At 45.2% G+C, this 19029-nt stretch overlaps 2 protein-coding genes across 4 annotated transcripts in view; both read left to right on the forward strand.

Annotated features, from left to right (window-relative positions):
* The window catches only part of xkr6b (XK, Kell blood group complex subunit-related family, member 6b), a 30260-nt gene extending 28311 nt beyond the window's left edge, over positions 1-1949 (forward strand). Inside the window, exons 2-3 of the mRNA XM_076170899.1 lie at positions 49-245; positions 979-1949. Coding sequence (XP_076027014.1) covers positions 49-245; positions 979-1949 — 1168 coding nt within the window. The remainder of the gene's footprint in view (positions 1-48; positions 246-978) is intronic.
* A 6534-nt stretch (positions 1950-8483) lies between these two features.
* On the forward strand, positions 8484-14655 carry ccm2 (CCM2 scaffold protein). Of its 3 annotated transcripts, none has more exons than XM_076170888.1 (10): positions 8484-8899; positions 11387-11563; positions 11662-11745; positions 11855-12038; positions 12127-12263; positions 12370-12505; positions 12667-12724; positions 12817-12952; positions 13080-13218; positions 13376-14655. In XM_076170888.1, exons 1-10 carry the CDS (start codon positions 8870-8872, stop codon positions 13678-13680), a joined length of 1386 nt encoding a protein of 461 aa, XP_076027003.1. In that variant the 5' UTR covers positions 8484-8869; the 3' UTR covers positions 13681-14655. The 3 variants fall into 3 exon arrangements, with proteins under 3 accessions (XP_076027003.1, XP_076027004.1, XP_076027005.1); XM_076170889.1 differs by having other exon boundaries at positions 11858-12038; XM_076170890.1 differs by lacking the exon at positions 8484-8899 and adding an exon at positions 10594-10781.
* The last annotated feature ends 4374 nt before the right edge of the window (positions 14656-19029 follow it).

The following is a 19029-nucleotide window of genomic DNA, read 5'->3' on the forward strand; positions in this document are numbered from 1 at the left end:
AGAGGGTTGGAAATGTCTAAGTATTGATCCCTTCGCTCTACCCCACAGGTACATCCGCACCATGTACCTTGGCATACAAAGTCACCGGCAGAAGGAGAACCAGCGACGCTTTTACTGGGCCATGATGTACGAGTACGCCGATGTCAACATGCTGCGACTGCTGGAGACCTTCTTGGAAAGTGCCCCTCAGCTGGTGCTGCAGCTCTGCATCATGATCCAGAGCAACAAGGCTGAGTGGCTGCAGTGTAAGACGCCCCGAAATGCATTTACGCTTGAGTCATTTTATGTGTGTGTGTGTGTGTGTGAGCGCGTGTGTGTGGGTGTTCATGTCACATCTCTTTAGCTGTGTTGCACTGCATTTGTCCCACTTGTGCGGCGGTTATCACATGATAAGAGGCTTCCTCATGACCTGACACTCTATTTTCTGTCACACATCACTTTGTTTGCAGCGTACAATATATTCCCCTCCACTATATCCAATTTCCAAGATTCATCAGTCTTACTACTGAAACCTCTTACAAGTCTAGCTTCCCCGTGTAATACAGTTTCCACAGGAGAGCTATTCCACAATAACAGCTGATACTCCTCTCTGTCTGGATATCTATAGAAATGCCATCAATACATGTGGCAGAGGCTATCATTGTTCACGCTGCAGGTTCATGCTGCCTTGACATATCTGCTGTTGACACTATTATACGTGTCTTACGGAAACTGAATGTGTTGTTCTTAATTGAGGCTTTTTATACTGAATATCCCACTTAAGTACACGCAGTATAATGTATGCTTTTCAGAAATGTAAGAAATTGCTTTGAATGGCAGCCAAGTCAAGATCACACTATAACTCTCCATTAGTTCATGGGAGAAATGAAATGAAAATTATGGGCACTGAATGTTCCAATTTTGGCTCTCTTTCATTCTTAGTCTCCTCTTATATTTCCTCCTCTCCGTCTCTCTCTCTCTTGCTGTCCATATTCCCAGGTGTTTCTGCCACGTCCTCCCTCCTGTCCCTGGCCTGGGTGCTTGCCTCCTACCACAAACTCCTGCGTGATTCACGTGACGACAAGAAGAGCATGAGCTACAGAGGTGCCCTGGTGCATCTGTTGTGGCGTCTTTTCACCATCTCCTCACGGGTGCTCTCCTTTGCCCTCTTTGCCTCTGTGTTCCACATCTACTTTGGCATTTTTGTGGTGCTCCACTGGTGTGCCATGGCTTTCTGGGTCATCCATGGCGGCACCGACTTCTGTATGTCCAAGTGGGAGGAGGTACTGTTCAACATGGTGGTCGGCGTGGTCTATGTCTTCTGCTGGTTCAATGTTCGTGAGGGCCGGACACGACTAAGAATGGTGACCTATTACACCGTAGTACTGTTAGAGAACGCCATCCTCAGCTGTCTTTGGTATGCATACCGTGACCCGGCCACCACTGACGCCTATGCCTCCTTAGCCCTCTGCGGCGTCTTCCTGTGCTTTGTCTCAGGTGTGGCTTGTATGGTTCTCTATTATGGGGTCCTACACCCCATGGGCCCCCGACTTAGAGTGCTGGCCAGCTCTTGCTGCGCTGAGCTGCTGTGGGGCCTTCCGTTACCCCCTGAGGCTGAGCCCATGGCTCCCACACCAGGCCCCCGTGGCTCCCAGGCCACGCCCACACGGGGCCTGGCAGGGGAATACGTGGAGTCAGATGAAACACCCACAGACACCTGCCTACCAGTTTTCCAGGTGAGGTCCACAGAGCCTGTCGACGCAGCTGGCAGGCCCATCCGGCCTGAGGGACCTCTCATCAAGATAGACATGCCCAGAAAACGTTACCCAGCCTGGGATGCACACTTTGTGGATCGGCGCCTGCGCAGGACCATAAATGTGCTGCAGTTTATCAGCCCGAATGCGGTGGGCATCAGGTACAGGGACGGTCCGCTTCTTTATGAACTCCTGCAGTACGAGTCCTCCCTCTGAAGGCATCCTCTCCTCACCTCTCTCACACTAAACAATGCACACACATTTTCTTTCTTTCCCTTCCTTCTTTCATCCTGCTCTTCTGCCTATCCAAATATTTTCTCTTCCCATCTGACACGCAGCTCTCCTACTCTCTCGCCCATGATCACCCAACTTTCCTGCAGGAGATGTGTGTTTTGGGTTAACCGGAAGTCTGTCAAGACAGTTAAACACACAGTCACTATTTATTTTTGAAAAAAAATACAGTACAGAGAAAACTTATGAACCTATCTTATGTGATATATACAGAAGTCTCATATAAATCCCTCTACATGGATAGAGGAGGGTTCTGTATGAGTGTGTAGATAATGTATGAATGTTTCATTAAGAAATGTGTTTAATACATTATACTGTATTGGTGATTCAACCTGTGAATACTTGTGAAGGGCATATACACAGTATGTCCCTGTAAAATGGGACTGGTGCAAAGCCTGATGGGAATGATGGAGGACAGTCCCACAAGGGGCAGGTCTTTGCACATCCCAACATTTACTGCCATTCTTTATGTAAATCATCAAAATGTATGCTGATGTTTACCAAGTCCTTAACCCATGAGTTACAATGCACTGAAATTACTACACGATGACAGTGTAAATGATCAAATGCACACAATCAAAGATGTTCCTAAGCAGTTTGAATGGCTTAGACATCGAGCACGTGGCTCGAGCCAGGAGGCTGTTCTATTTTTGCTCAAAATCCTAAATCGTAATCGCATCATGTATGGAAGAAAGAAGAAGCACACTGACCTTCAATGAGTTCCACCCACATACAATATACAACTTTTACAACGCAGGCTGCCCTCCAGTGGAGGTGATGTGTAATTACATGCCTTACTTGGTGAATCTTGCCCTTAGTTGTGACAGCACAAAGTATTTGGAACAGAGCAGAGGTGAAATGAGCACAATGTCTTTTTCCCGAATTAGCATTTTGCGGGGCAGGGGTGGGATAACAAAAATAATGTAAAACATTCCAAAGAGCTTTTTAAAGATTGTATGAGGATAATAAAGGGTAGAAGTGTTTGAGTTAACACACACATATTTCTTGTATGGTGCAAAGACAGCCATCAAGGAATCCTCCACCATTCCCCTCTGAATCCTAGAAAGTACTCCTTTTCCAACCTCCCTATTTTGTTCTCTAATCAGCAAATGTTTTAAGTTGATTAATATACAATATACATATTGGGTGCAAAGACTTGTAATAGAAAAAAATAACCATGACAATTCTGAGAAGATATTTATATGCTATTATACTTCAGTGCGTATTTGTGTCCATTTATATTCATTGACATAACTATATTTTGCCAGAACACACTTTTTTACATATCGAAACATGTTGCAGTGTTTTAAAAGAATTCCAATCTGTGTGCATTCAGCGAGGCTTTCCCCTCACGCGGGTGTGTGCCTGCTAGTGCGGTTAAATCAAAGCCAAATCACAATTTACAGCACTGTCCTTTCGATTTCTTTGCCCCCTTGAAGCAGTAGCACCAATCTGTGCGAAAATGTGCGCCATCCATAGGGTCCGCTGTGCTGCAATTACACACCCATATATATACAGTACATCGTCAAGCTGCGCCGGCAGCACGGATACCCATGGGGTTAACGACCACTGGATTCACTTAGGAGAAAAAAAAGAATTATGCCTTCTATGTAAAAGGAGCTTCACAAAAATTTCCACATAGGGCTATTGAACAATTCATGAGAAAAATGAATGCATTTCATACTCCAATTTTATCTATTTGCTCAATGAGTCATCTGAATATACAGTATAATGTGTGTTTTTTTACATTGTAGTGTTTGGCATGACTTTAGTATGAGGCGCTAGTACAAATGCGCCCAACAGGGGATGCCCAAGAGCCCTGCACAACGTAGAGACTCCTTTTTCTTGGCTCACTGGCTCTCTGCTTAGCTGTGGCCCTGCGTGCCTGCTAACATCGTACTGTAAAAAAGTAGACACCACGTAAGCCAAGTTGGAAAGGCCAGAGGGGGTTTTTGCCAGGGTTGGAAAAGAACACGAGGACGGATCGTGCTAAAGGGCCCGGCTGGACGTTCTGTGTGTTTCCCTGTGCGCTTGTGTGAGAAAGATGTGTGTTTACCTCTCAGCATGTACTGTATGGCCTTCAGTATGTCTTGTTAGGGGATGTCAGTATGCTCGCATGCTGGTGTGTGTGTATGTTTGTGTGCGTACGTACGTGTGTCTCTATTTGTCTCGCTTTGGCTTGTTTGTGTGTCCGCTCAGCCCTTTCCCACAGTTCTGTTCTCTGGCGACTGTTCTGCTCCATCCTTGGTTGCTGCTCCGCCCTCTTATCCGTCTCTACAGTCCCGGCTCTTGGTTCATCCCGGGGGCGAAAAAAAACACTCTCACACTCTCTGGTAACTGAACAATGGGGTTGAGGCTGAACAACTGGAGATCCTAACATGAGAACATGCAATGAGGTACACTGCCATAACCAAGAGCTTCAACATCCAGGGTCTGCCAAGCTTCAAGCTTCAAAGCGACGTTCAGCCCTGAGAAATTGAGAACTGTTGGGTCAGCTTGGGTGGAGCAAACATCCTACACACCATACGTACAGATACATGTGTATGCAAACAACCGACTTGTTCATTGTTTACCATAGCAACCAGAGTAGTTCTCTATTGTAGTGAATGAACAGCCATGTTAGTGAATGAATGACTAAATAACTAAGTACTGTCAAACTAAAAAGCTAAACCAAGCAAAACAGCCAATACAGGGGTTCCTCAGGACCAACAAATAAGACCACTGAACCAGCTGACTCAGGGGTGTCTCAATGCAGTTCTCATCGCCAGGCATGTCCTCAAGGGTCTCCATTTTGTCCTTATCATAGCATCCCGGACCGCTCTTTGGCCGGGATTGTACCAATAATTTATGGTTTGCGCATTTTTTGTTTTCTGGGGAAGGATGACTCATTTTTACATATATGAATTCTTCTTGTGTGGAGGGGCAGGTTTTTGTGTTAGTTGGCTGCCTGGCGCTAGGTGCATCCTTTTTGACGTTTTCCAGATGTGGACGTGTGTCCAGATCAGGTGCAGATACACTGTGATTCATTCTTTTTTTGTGGAACTTAACAGTATTATATACCACCATAAACAAGAATATGTATAACTGGGCTGCATTTCATCTAGTGGTGCTTAATGTCACGTATAGCTGAGTATCTATGCTTGTGTAAATGTGTAATTAGATGAGTAGTAATGACAATTACACTAATTCATTTGAACTAATATAAGTCTTATGTGCAAGTCTGGGTTTTGACCATGTCTGTCGTCAACAAAGATTATAATACATGCAGTATATTTTACATATTTCTACAGTACAATCACTATTTTGCCACATATTATATTTAGTAACAAGGCTTAGGTAGAAGCCAGATAAGGAGAGGACTTTTTTCTATTTTCCTGTTAATTTATTTCAATTTATACACGGGTTTCAAGAGCTACACTGCACTAGAGTGTGAGTGCTAGCTGTTTCTATACTGTACAGTGTAGTATTCAGGCTGTCAGACTTAATAACATATACAAAGTGACAAACCAATCCCCTCTTTCTGTCAGGTTACCTGCTCAATTCAACATGCCTCAACAGCCACAACACACAGCAAGAGCATTTGAAGAGCAAGCATGTGCTTCTCACTCCTTGTTGTGCCTTGTTACTTTGGGTGCTTCAATCCAGCCACGGCAGCCAGGTACGCAAACAACAATGCCAATGTTTTTATTTCCTTGTTTCATGTGCCAGCACGCTCACCAAGATGACAACACCAAAACTCAAAAAAAGTCCCGTCTGTCTCCCAAAGCAAGATCAAGCCAAGTTCTGTCCCAACTACAGCTTCCACCTCGTTCAAAGATGCGACTTAGAGGCTCACGGTTTCATCCAAGTAATCTGTGGGATTTACTGTTTTTCAATTAAACATCACAGCATAACAGAGCCACCTGCTGGGTTATGAGTCAAACCCAGTTATTGGTTCTTTAAGATATACAGTATATTGAGGGCAGGGGGGAAGCAAGGCAATACTGAACATCTACTGTACTTGAAGGGAGGTTTTCCTCATCTTTCCTGAGAAGCTGAATCAGAACAGCTCGGGGGTGATTCAGCAAGTTACAATTCAAAGTTGAGAATGAGCTCAGTACCAAGAGACACTGAGCGACCTGGTCAATGATTGTTTTGTACTTTTGTCTATGCCTTTTGATTTTCTTGTCTTGCAACGATGAATGATTTGTAGTGCCAAGACTTAATCTTTTCCGTGTCATATGTCTTGTGTGAACAGTACATCTTCTAGCCAAAACAATAATGCCTGCAGCTGGAAAAAAACATGGAAGAAGATGTCAGTAATGACAACATTTGTTTGAGTTATTTAGCAAGGACTGATCTATCTGAAACTTGCCCGATCACTGATTGGCTCTTGAATAAGCTCATTTCCTGGGTTTCCCACCGCCTCCCAGCATGCCTTTAGAACTCATTGTGAGATGACCCTCAACATTTAGCATGTATGTGCTCTCTATTGTACAAGAACCCCTCTGATTTATACATTGTTGTGTATAGCAGCAGGCCATTGTGGTGTTTGGCTCGTTTTCAGTCTATACCTTTGTGTCACAGTCATCTGTTGGACCACTGGAGCGGTTTGTTCAGATGATCTTCTTCGGTTGATCTTTCTTTGCTTTTGGTTCATAACCTGGTGCTGAATAAATACATTTTAAAGGTGCTACCACTAACTGCAGAATCCATGTTTGGCTTTCTGAGCGCATAGCCTTCCAGTTGACTGAAAGAGCCTGCCTCCATACACTCGCACACTCATGATGTGTGGAACTTAGCACCTCAAAACTACACAGTTTACAGCCGAACTCAAGTCTCAATGGTGCCACTTTGAGTTTCCAATCTACATAAACAACTGCAGTTACTCTATTGTTCACTTTTATCATACTGATTTGAGAATAGATTTTGTTTTACTGTGGTTCAATCTGCACTAGGATTTTATTTATTTATTTATTTATATTTTGAGAGAATGAAACGGGCAAACAAGAAAAATAAGGTTTTTTGGCACATGCCAAAGAGCACAAAGTACTTCTGAAAGTGGAATTTGGGTTTAAAAAAAATAGAACGTGATTGCTGTGTTGTAAATTCCTGTCATCTATATGTCCTTAATCTGTGTGTATCTATTTTTGTTGTTATTGTAAAATTGGCTGTAATATTTTGTTTAAAATGGATTTAATATTCCAATGAAGCGACTATGGTTGTCATATTAATTGCTGCTGATTTTTGAAATTGTTATCAAAGGTGTTGGGAAATTCTGCTTTGTTTATATTCAACCAATTTCTAGATTGTGTTAGCTTGTTGGTGTATTTCACAAATCTATCAGGATGCTCCCTAGGTTATATGATTTATCTGGGGTATCCCAAATGTTGGCACAATGTCAGTAAGCAAACTATTTGCTACAATGTGTAGCATCTCTATGAACGTGTACTCATACAACCTATGTTGTGATTGAGAACATACAGTATAACACAAGGAATGATTTCTCTGTTGTTGTTAGATATAAAATGTAAGTAAATTGTTTCATGGAATCCCCATTCTTTAAAAAAAAAAAAGCAAAACTGATGTCCAGTATTGTACCTACACCCTATTTTTGGGAACAATATGAATATTATTAATAACATATGGTGCTAAAGTTCTTTTTGTATGTTTTGGTTTTTAGATGAAAAGAGAAATATTATGCTGAAATGTAATGTTAAGCCTTACTGTAGATTATTATATCAGACTGTTCATCCCAGAAGAGAAAAATAAATATAGTATTTGAAAGTGCAACATACAGAAGCAGTGCAATATTTACATCCTGTTTTCACATTCTGACACATGACAGCACAGTTTCATGTTAATCACATGATGTATGATGACAGCCTGCACACAAGCCGGTCAGGAATGTTTGCAAATCTGACAATAATATATCATATATGTAAATGTTTGCGCTCCGTAGATTATATCAGAAAATACAGTTTATTTATTTCAGTGATATCAAATATAGATGCCATCAATATTAATCAAAGACAATATTATTAAATTAGTCATACATTATAAGAGAAATGAGCAAGAAATACATGTCAAAGTCTATAGAATGTGCAGTTAGAAAGGCTTGATGTCATATTTTAAGGATATATGTTTGTTTATTTACGTAACTGCAATTATTGGATATAAGTATAAAATAGAAGTTGCTGAAGGAAACAGCACAGAAGTCAAAGGAGGACAAAGCTCAATGCAGCAAAGAGCATCTGAGGCCAGCAGGTCCGGCTGTCAATCACATCTCAGTGACAGACATAGATCCTTTGCTCTGGGTGACAAACTGATAAGCTCATCGTGTTTTCAAAGAAATCCACTATCGATTGATCGTGACCGCTCATCATGAACACTTCAGGTTCCATCGTGGAGGTGCAGTGTTGTTCCTCGGTAGCCGCCCATAGCCGCATCTGCTGCCGCCGCCGCTGTACACGCAGCAAAGCATGCTGGACCGCATTTCTACGCCCAAAATGGCGGCACGATTGAAAAGTTTTGACTGTTTTGTCCGAGTTAGTTTTGTCTGTAGACTATTTATTTAGCTCCTGTAACTACACTCAAACATGCCAAGTTCACATTAGCGTTGCGCAGGCGTCTTCTCCTGTGCCCGAAGAATAATGCAAGAAATGGAGGGTGACGCTTTGTTATTAGCTGGAAATTGGGCATTACTTTACTAATGCTAAACGAGGCTAGGCTAGGCTAGGCTAGCTGGCTAACTACTGTCAGACAGTAGTTGCGAACAGCTTAAGTAGAAGCTCGGGCAGTTATGTCTTGCCTCCCCAGTATCCCCGCGCTGAAGTGACTATGAAGAAGTGGACCTTTACGTAGAAATGGAGGATGATGTGAAAAAAGTGAAAAAGGTAAGTCGGGTACTGGATATGTGCTGGCGAGTCGGCAAGTTCAGTGGCTAACATGCTAATGGACTCGCTCGCTATATCTGTTTAGCTCATATCAGCTGGCTAAGTTTACCCAATTGATAAATAAAGACATAATAGCGAGCAGATGGCCGCTATTACCTCATGTTATTATAACTGAACTGCTGCGTTATGTGTTGCCGAGTAAAGTCTTTACTTGTACTGTTTAGTTTAAAAGTATCTAGTTTGCCTTTGCTTCAACTTTACGTTGTACTCAACATAGGTTTGTTTAAGAGTGTTTTTATGTTCGAAATGCTTTGAGTTCCCTTCAACTTGATCAAATGCGAGTTTTGGTTATGCTCATATGCTTATAAAGAATGAATACGTCATAAATGAATAGTTTAGGGAGGTTATGGATTTGTTTTCGCAGCTAAGGGATGATGACAGTGCTCGTATTAAGGTAATTACGTCATTAGGTGTCAGTGTGTCCATCAACAGCTGCTATCACCTCCAGGTAGCTGGTCGTCATGGTCACTGACAGCTGTGTAAACAATTTCACACATACATGCATTACCTCCAAATATTGTTTGACAAGACAGCTGTTTTTTAAACGTAAACTGAAGGTAGTGTATATATTATTTATATTAAAACGTTCAGTAATCTGCACTGCCTCTATTAAATATATGAACCGTTAATAAATCTTTGGTTAAATCGTTAGAACTCAGCTGAAGCCTGATCAAGCAGCGTCAGCAGTGGATGCAGTTCTTGTTTATTCCACTAGGTGGTGATATTGAACTGCATTTGAGGCGAATCTGTTTTGTAGAGCGCTTTACAGTATATTTAAATGTTTATCTTCATAACCTCATCTGAATACCACTGACTACATCATTACCGGAGCATGAATGTGTCATTTAAGAGATTTATTGATTGAGCATTATCGATCAGCCTCTTGCACGTGTTGACATTAATATTGCAATTGATAGTTTGAGAAAAAATATACGTGACATTGTTTTTGTTTTCTTGCGTTGCTGCTGAAGTTTTTGACGCCCTCTTTCACTTTTTGTCACGCTACACAAAGCTACACAAAGAAGCCATGTATTTGTGTACACCCCTTTGAAAAAGTGACACTCTCACTAAAATGTCATTCATTGGTGCCAGTCACTTTGTGGAGGTCGCCTGTGGTAGCGCCCGTCTCACATTTCACCAGGAAAGGCCATGAAATGTTAATGCACTCATCATCCAACAAAGACTGAAGCCGCTCACTGTTAAATAATGCACTGCTCATAGGCTGTAGTGTCGCAGGGAGTTTGAAGGGTTGGATCCAATGTCAGGATTGGACATCAAACAGGAGCCAAATTATAACTCCTGTGCTAGTTTCTGACGCTTTACATCATTACACTTTACTAAATATGGCCTGCTCAACCACACTGTTGGCCACTTTGAGCATCAGACTCAGTCACAAGTCATAAACATCATTAATTATCCCTGATTGTCTCACAGCAGTTAAACCTGTGCTTAGTGTCCTGTTACATAGCTGGGGTCTGTGTGTGTGAAAGAGCTATAATGTTCACACGACCAAAGCAGTGTGTAGGCGTGTGTCATCACAGGAAGTTGGTGGTTGCTCCCCTTCCTGTTCTTACGCCTCGGTCTAGAGGCAGAGACACTTCCTCTCCTTTGTCAGGGGGTGGGGGGGGGGGGTCACACCCGTCACTTGAACGCTCGGGCTGTCTGTCTGTCTCTCGGCGCCTGGCAGCTGTCAGAGCGTGAGAGCGGAGGTAACAGGTGAGGAGCGGAGGTGCAGGGCAGTGTGAGAGAGACGCAGCTTCCGCGGCAAAGCTCGGCGCTCGCTGTGTCGCATACTGCAGCGTGTGGGTTCATGGAGAACGAGGTAGGCCTTTTTCTCAACGCTTTGCTTCTGGGTACAAGATAGATGTACAAGATGTGACTGTGCAGAGGCTCAACGTCACTGTCAGAAAATATCTCTATCTACAAAGGCAGGGGTTTGCTTTAGAAAAGAGGGAGAGTAGATCTTTGTGAGACAGCTGGTGTGTGTGTGTGTGTGTGTGTGTGTGTGTGTGTGTGTGTGTGTGTGTGTGTGTGTGTGTGTGTGTGTGTGTGTGTGTGTGTGTGTGTGTGTGTGTGTGTGTGTGTGTGTGTGTGTGTGTGTGTGTGTGTGTGTGTGTGTGTGTGTGTGTGTGTGTGTGTGTGTGTGTGTGTGTGTGTGTATTAGCCCATCATGCAGTGTTTTTAATGCAAATGCAACATACCGGGTTACAGACTCCTGTAACTTAGACTCTTCCAGTATCTCACTCTGCGGTAGCTTGTGGTATCAACACACCGGCAGGAAACAGAATGAGCACAGGCGACACGTAACTACAGATGTTTGATATGTTTCCGATTTGTGTTTTGAAGAACTGAAACTTGTAGCTGTGTTGTTTTATTCGACTGAGCTTCTAACCCTCTTGATTTTAATTTGTCTTTCTCGTCCGCTAGCCTGGTATCGTGTCTCCGTTCAAGCGAGTCTTCCTGAAAGGAGAGAAGGGAAGGGATAAGAAGGCTCAGGAGAAGGCCACCGAGCGCAGGGCCCTCCACACCTTCTCCCTCTCTCAGCCCGACCACCGCATCGACCCTGACATCCTGCTCAATGACTACATCGAGAAGGAAGTCAAAGTGAGCACGGCGAGCAAAGAGAGCGCGGCCCTTTGATACTGCTGGACTAGATTAGTAGAAAGTAACCTGTGTGTGTGTGTGTGTTCTGTCCCGTTCAGTACCTGGGGCAGCTTACATCAGTTCCCGGATACTTGAACCCGTCAAGTAGGACCGAGGTGCTGCAGCTCATTGACAATGCAAGGGTACGTGTCTGAACGCTCTAGGTGTCTCCCCCTCTTCTTCGCATATTTCCCGTCCTGTCACCTTGATGTTGATTATTCTTCTATTCTCACACAAACGCCTGTTTCCAAGAAGTCGCATCAGTTGGCGGGCCAGCTGACGTCAGAGCAGGATGCGGTGGTGAGCTTATCGGCGTACAACATCAAGCTGGTGTGGCGCGACGGGGAGGACATCATCCTCAGGGTGCCCATCCACGACATCGCCGCCGTGTCCTACATCAGGGACGACTCGCTGCACCTGGTGGTGATCAAAACAAGTGTGTAGATCAGACCTGTCCGTCTCCTCTACGCCTCCAGAGAGAAGTTTCGCAAGGGGTTTGACTCTCGTGTTTGTTTGTGTTCCAGCCCAGGAGTCGGGCGGCTCTCCCTGTCCCAGCTCGTGTCCCGACCTCAACAAGTCCCAAACCCTCAGCTCCTTATCAGAGAGCGGAGCCGTGCTGGTTGAAGTCTGCTGTCTGCTGGTGCTGGCCGTCGATAATAAGGTACGTCCGTCTGCGTGAAGGGCGTCTACGGCGCCGCCCAGGTCCGAACTCTACACTGTTAAGCTTTGAAGATTGTGCAACATTGTCCCTATGTTTGGTCTTTCAGGCGGCGGCGGAGGAGCTGTGTCTGCTGCTCAGCCAGGTCTTTCAGATTGTTTACACCGAGTCCACCATTGACTTCTTGGACAGAGCCATATTCGACGGAGCGACGACTCCCACCAGACACCTTTCTGTATACAGCGGTAAGAAACGCCAAGACGCCGCCTAAAACAGAATGAAGGGAGGGGGGATGGGATCGTTCAGCATGAATAGATTTGGTATTTTGTTGATTGGAAATGGAGGCCATAGGTTTGTAAACGTGATTTGGCCCTGAAGTGTTTTTGGTCACTTCCTTGTTCGGCAGATGATTCTTCAAGCAAAGTGGATGTCAAGGAGGCTTTCGACACCGAGGCCAGTACTTTGTAAGTGCACACGACCACCTGGATGACATGTTTACCTGTGACTGGTTGCTCTTTGCTGCCTCGCACTAACCGGGGCTAATCTCTTCTCTCAGTCCTTTCCAAGTCTCCATGGAGGCCGACCCAAACTCTCCGTCGGCCTCCGTCCCGACATCCCCTCAGACAAAGACGGCGAGTGAAGGAGACCTCAGCACCACGGCGGCAGAGCTGCTGCAGGACTACATGACCACAGTATGATCAGCTTCTCTCTCTCTCTCTCTCTCTCTCTCTCTCTAAAGTCTTTATGGTGTATATCATGTATTGAAGGAGGATGGAGTGGTTTGCATGTCTCCTTACCCTCTGTCTCTCTCCCTCCTAGTTGCGGACGAAGTTGTCTTCTCAGGAGATCCAGCAGTTTGCCACTCTGCTTCACGAGTACCGTAACGGCGCCTCGATTCACGAGTTCTGTATTAATCTGCGACAGCTCTACGGGGACAGCAGAAAGTTCCTCCTACTTGGTACGACCCCTCCCTTCGTCTTACACAAGGAGAGTTTCACTTAATCCTGCAGACCTACATTTTTGTCTCATCTAGGTCAGCAAAGGTCTGCAGAAAAGAGTTCCTAAGCAAAGTGGCGATGCCAGACGCCTTACCTTTGTCCCTTCTCCCCCCGCAGGTCTACGTCCCTTCATCCCGGAGAAGGACAGCCAGCACTTTGAGAATTTCCTTGAAACCATCGGCGTGAAGGACGGCAGAGGCATCATCACGGACAGCTTCGGCCGCTACCGACGCACGGCCAGCTCCGCCTCCGACTCCACCGCCAACGGCAACGGGGCGGCGGGCGGGAGCGGCGACAGCGCCGGCTCGGACGAGGGCCACGACGCCTCGGAGGGCGACGAGTGGGACCGCATGATCACAGACATCAGCAACGACATCGAAGCGCTGGGCTGCAGCATGGACCAGGAGGGAGCCACGCCCTGACGCCGCCCCAACAAAGGGAGGCCAGAAGCCGCCGCCGCCACCGCTTGTCAAAATGCTGTTGAGCAGTAAGGCGCGAACTGAGCGGATCAGATGAAGGTGATCCTTAGCACTGACCTTTGATTGGGTTCATTGTTGTTGTTTTTTTTCCTCTAATTGTCAAGAGGACGCTCCTTTAGTCTCCCAGCACCCAAGGAAACCTCAGCCTATTACCACAAAACATGAAGTCAACAAATGCACTTATGCAGAGCCTGTAGGCGGCAGCGGCGGCGGCGTGCAGCGTGCGGCCCGAGCTTCGCCGCCTCCGCCCGCCATAGTCTATTTTTTAACGATGTCTTTGGTTTTGTACTCATTTATTGGCAGTATCTGCCACCGCTGTCAACAATGTAGCGGAGACTCCAGCGTCTCAGAGAAGCTCTCACTCTCCCAGAGCCTGGAGTGTCCATCAGAGGAGTGTGTGCATGTTTCTGAAGGGGAGACTGGCTGTACCGGTTTGTGCTTCTGTGTGGCGTCAGGTCGAACGTTTCCTCCAGCAGGTTTCAGTCACGTCCCGGTGTGTGTTTGTTGCGGTGACATGTAGCTCTGTATCATTTTGTTTTCCTTCAGTATAATATGTGTACCACTTTGTTTTACACTTTCTCACTTGTTATCAGTGTTTACTCCTTTTATATTATGTTGTCCCGTATTCAAACTGACCAAGGAAATGCTGTAAAACAGATCATTCTCATTCAGTCACAGGAGCGGTGTGTTTGACAAAGCCGGTGAGTCCACGGCTGATGTGTGTGTACTTGTATCATTTTTTTGGGTGTTGTTTTGTTCACATGCAGGTCATCTTGTCTCGTTGCATCTCTTCTCTGTCATTGTGCCTTTACACTGCAGTACTGCTGCCAAGTGTCTGTCCACACTCAGACACGCAATTATGAACTGTAACTACAGTTGTCGAGCAACTCTTGGTTATTAAATAACAGCTACGTCACACTGGTTGTGTTGTCGGTTGTTTTGGCTCGTATCGTGCTGGCCGGAGACGCGAACCTGACTGATCTGAGCGCTGTGACGGTTTGTAAGGGGATCGCCTCTGAGCGGTCGTTTGCTCGCCTGCGCCTCAGCTGCTGTGGAAGTTCAGTGGAGGTTTTGATCAAAGCGATCAGGCCGGATGCTGCTGAGTTCCCTGAAAGTGTGGGATTAGTTTCAGCGGGCTAACGGGCAGAGACGCTGGCAGGACAGCTTGAGCTCAGAACAGTGCGTCCCGTACACCTTCACTCTTCCTCCTCGTCCTTTTCATTCACTAACCTGCTGTATTGTGATCTCTTTCTCAGTGCAGGAAGGAAGTGGTGTGTGTGTGTGTGTGTTTGTGTGTGTGTCTCAGATGCAGAATGGAGAGAATAGAGCTGAGAGTGCGTGCACAGACCAGAACACTACACCTGAGCTCAAATGGCCACTTTGACTTGTAGCGCTGTCTGCCTGGGGAACAAAGAAGGATGAGATCAACTGTCCTGTGATGTCACCGTGCCAAACCCCGACTCTTTCACTCCCACTGTCACACGGTGTCACCTCATTGTTTTGCTGTGGTACTGCAGGTAAATGAGTGTTTGTGACATGGAGCTGGTGTAAAGGGAAGCCTCTCCTCTCTCGCTCCCGCTCTCGCTCTCTCTCTCTCTCTCAGCGCTGTGAGGAACCGGCCTCGTCTAAACTCTCCACCGTAATCCAATTATAGTGAGAACCCAATCTCTCTGCTGCAGCTCATTATCTAATAGATCAGCCGGGTTAATGAAGGTGTTTAGAGGATTCCTGCTCTTTCATGTAGACTTTGACTGTGATCTTTACAGCAGCTGGAAAGCAAATCGGACTTGAAAATGATCAAATTTCCCTTTGTAGCCACAGGAAATGGGTATTTTTTATTTATAACTACATGTTTTCTTAATGAGAGAGTTGATTTAAGATTGATTCAGATTCAAGTAAGTCCATGAAATCCTATTTCAACTGTCAGTCATGTTTAATGTTATTGGGAGGAGGAGGAAGAGGAGGAGGAGGAAGTCGATCAAATGTTCTCACCAGTCCCACCCATTCCGTATCATTCCTGCTGCCTTAAGGAATATTTTCCACAACACGCTCTAATCCCAAATGAAAAGTAATCCTCCAGCCCCCGGAGCTTTTGTGTCCATACTGTTTCACACACAAACTCATAATTTCAAAGCTATTTTTAGCACTAGACCAGGTTTAATACTTGTTCAGGCCCGAGCTCTCCTTTAACCTTTTAAGCCTTTTTTTCCAACAACCGACACAAAATCGGGGTCATTGGTTGTTTGATTGTGCGGTGGAGTTTAAAGCTCGGGGAGTCTTGAGATTCCAACATAAACAGCCGCATTCAGTCCTCGGTTCCACTCCGTTAAAGAAATTCATTACTGGTCAAACTCTTAGCGGTACATCAGATCAGTAGGACGGTGAAGTATCAGGAAACGTGGGCAGAAAGGAACGCCAAAAAGGTGAATAACTCAGCAACGTCTGCAGTTGAGCCTCTGGTGTGTTTATTGTGTTCCTGTCTGGGTCGTGCTGTCCTGCTCTTCATCCTCACAGTAAATCCTCACACAGATAGGATGTCACACAAAAGGCCTCGCGTGAGATCCAGTCTGGGAGTCTGGGAGTCTGGCCAGTCTCGCCGTGCGGTTCACCTTGGTGACGTTTCCCCTCTCGGCCCCTTCGTGCTTCAGTCTGCGAGCTCGAGACGCTTTATGGTGAGAAACCGCATCTCTGTGGTGTTCAGGCGGTCAAAGCAAAGTTACACTGTTATGTTCCTGGAACAGATGGTCGGTTACATTCCGGGTGGTAAGAAGAGGAAGAGAGGAAGGAGCTCTGGGTAAAGACGCAATGTCCCGACGGTGAGAGAAGAAGGAGGGTAAGCAAGTGACTGACAGCTTCTGCCTCAGACACAGAAACAATCTTATTGACATTTCTAACGCCTGAAGGCCTGGATATGATCTGACTGAAGGCGTTTCTGAGGCTTCAGGACTGTGACCACTGATAAAGGATCTTAATGCTTCAGCAGCAGACGCAGCGCCTGATTTTATGGCTGTCAGATCATTTTATTAAGCAAATGAGATTGTTTTAGGCATGAAATTAATACGATGGCAAACTCCCGGGACAGTTGTGTGTATTCTTCTCTATCAGCACATTTTTTGTTGTGGAAATCCAGCTGCAGTGTTGGAGAAAAGGACATTTAGTGTGATTTCCTGAGATTCCAAATTGGTATGGTTTCATTTCTTGCTTGTGTGCTCTTATGTCCTCAATAAGATGGCAGGAAAAGGAAAGGAAACCAACAATTCATTAGGAAACCTGTACGCTGGCCCCATTTCGTGGAAGTGTCCTGCGTCTTTCCGCGACCGTAAGCCTGCATAAAGCCTGAGCTCATGCATGAAAATCTCAGTATCAGCAAAGTCATTCATGAGGTGGCACAGACGACCCAAACCCCCCCGTGATCCCCATGCTCATAATCTACACACAGACTCAAAACGGTGTGTGAGCCCAGGATCCCCTCACTGTTTACACAAGTCGTTGCTCTCAGTGTGCACAGATGACAGGGAAACGCAAAGCAAACACGTCAGAGAAGAATCTACTTTGAAGATGCGTCGGCTGCGTTCATCTGAAGTTATGCTGCCTGTTTGATGCAGATGAAGGAGAGAGGCCTGAGATGATGCTGGTTTTCACTCAGTGTGCAGAGTGGTCCCGTAGTAAGGAGGGGATCAATATGATTTATGTGCATCCCTAAATAAAGAGCTAATGCCAAAATATAGAGACATGGATTGCAGCTTACAGTGCGTTTGTTCATTGAGTGGAACCTTTGATGCCTCCAGAAACCTCAACAGTAACTTCAGGTGCTTCAGTCGCTTCCAAACTACGTCTGCTTCTGTGTATCTGAGCTTCTTTACAGCCTGTTCCAGCAGTTTATGATCCCGTAGCAGATTTTGTTTCCATGGTGCAGTGAGCTCTCTGTCCAAACGAGGGAAGAGAACTTGCCACGAGCATCTGGGCGACATTTTATTGGGATGACAGCAAACCTCAGATCCCAAAGGTAAAGCATGTCATCGCTGGATTATTCCCCCCCCCGCCCTCCCAATTACATTTCCTAAAAACATACCGGCGCTATTGTCCATCCAGAAAACAACAAACTATTCCGAGTATCATATTTGGACCAAAGCAGACTGGAGGTATGTTACAGGCTTAGGGACCACAAGCTCAGGTTGACATAGCGGTTGTCCTCTTGCCAAGTGACACCGCCACAATGCTCAGGGGAGAGTGTGAATAAACTCAGACAAAGCAGGAGTGTTGTGTTGGCAGAGAAACCTAATAATCTCACTTTGGCACTTTCCGCAGCAGGGACAGACACTATTGTTCGTGTCGTCACCTCAGTTATTATCCCGGCCCGTAATCTGTCCCACCTGTGCTACTATTGTGGAAAAGGAAATCAGGTGTTGTCTTTCTTAATCCATTAGGTGAGTAATGGTGCTTATAGGCTTAAAGGTTTTTTTGTTGTGAGTGTATTTTAATATTACAGGGTCACATCCGGCATCTCCAACTCCTCACTAGATAAGTTCCAAGTCAATGTTTCACTTTACAGGTGCAATAAATTAGAATACGGTGGAAAAGTTCATATATTTCAGTAATTCACTTCAAAAAGGTAAACTCTCATATATTATAGATTCATTACACACAAAGTTTTAGCCTTTATTTGTTTTAATGTTGATGATTCTGTCTTACAGCTCATGAAAACCCCAAACTCAGTCTCTCAGAAATGTTAATATAGTGATAAAGTTCCATCTAGTATCCTCACAGTGTCTCACTCTAATCAGCTCATTAACTCAAATCACCTGCTGAGGTTTCCTGAGCCTTTCCATTGTCCCTCAGTGGGGTCAGCCCTATGTTCCCTCAGCCCAATGGTCCCACAGCCCTATGTTCCCTCATTTCTAAGATTTTTTTCAAAATTAGGCCCTATGTTCCCTCAGCCCTATGTTCCCTCATTTCTAATAAGGCCCTATGTTCCCTCAGCCCTATGTTCCCTCATTTCTAATAAGGCCCTATGTTCCCTCAGCCCTATGTTCCCTCATTTCTATGAGGGCCCTATGTTCCCTCAGCCCTATGTTCCCTCATTTCTACTAAGGCCCTATGTTCCCTCAGCCCTATGTTCCCTCATTTCTACTAAGGCCTTATGTTCCCTCAGCCCTATGTTATCTCATTTCTACGATTTTTTTCAAAATTAGGCCCTATGTTCCCTCAGCCCTATGTTCCCTCATTTCTAATAAGGGTTAGGGTTATCTAATCTTAGAAATGAGGGAACATAGGGCCTAATTTTGAAAAAAA

This window comes from Genypterus blacodes, unplaced genomic scaffold (assembly GCF_046128005.1).
Source record: "Genypterus blacodes isolate CSIRO-AG114 ecotype Tasmania unplaced genomic scaffold, CSIRO-AGI_Gbla_v1 ptg000233l_1, whole genome shotgun sequence".
NCBI lineage: Eukaryota > Metazoa > Chordata > Actinopteri > Ophidiiformes > Ophidiidae > Genypterus > Genypterus blacodes.

Bases quoted from the DNA above. Each gene is read 5' to 3' on its own strand.
- ccm2 (XM_076170888.1), top strand. From the start codon at position 8,870: ATGGAGGATGATGTGAAAAAAGTGAAAAAG. The intron at 12,264-12,369 runs GTACGTCCGTCT...TTGGTCTTTCAG, and splicing joins TGCTGGCCGTCGATAATAAG to GCGGCGGCGGAGGAGCTGTG. The intron at 12,506-12,666 runs GTAAGAAACGCC...CTTGTTCGGCAG, and splicing joins ACACCTTTCTGTATACAGCG to ATGATTCTTCAAGCAAAGTG.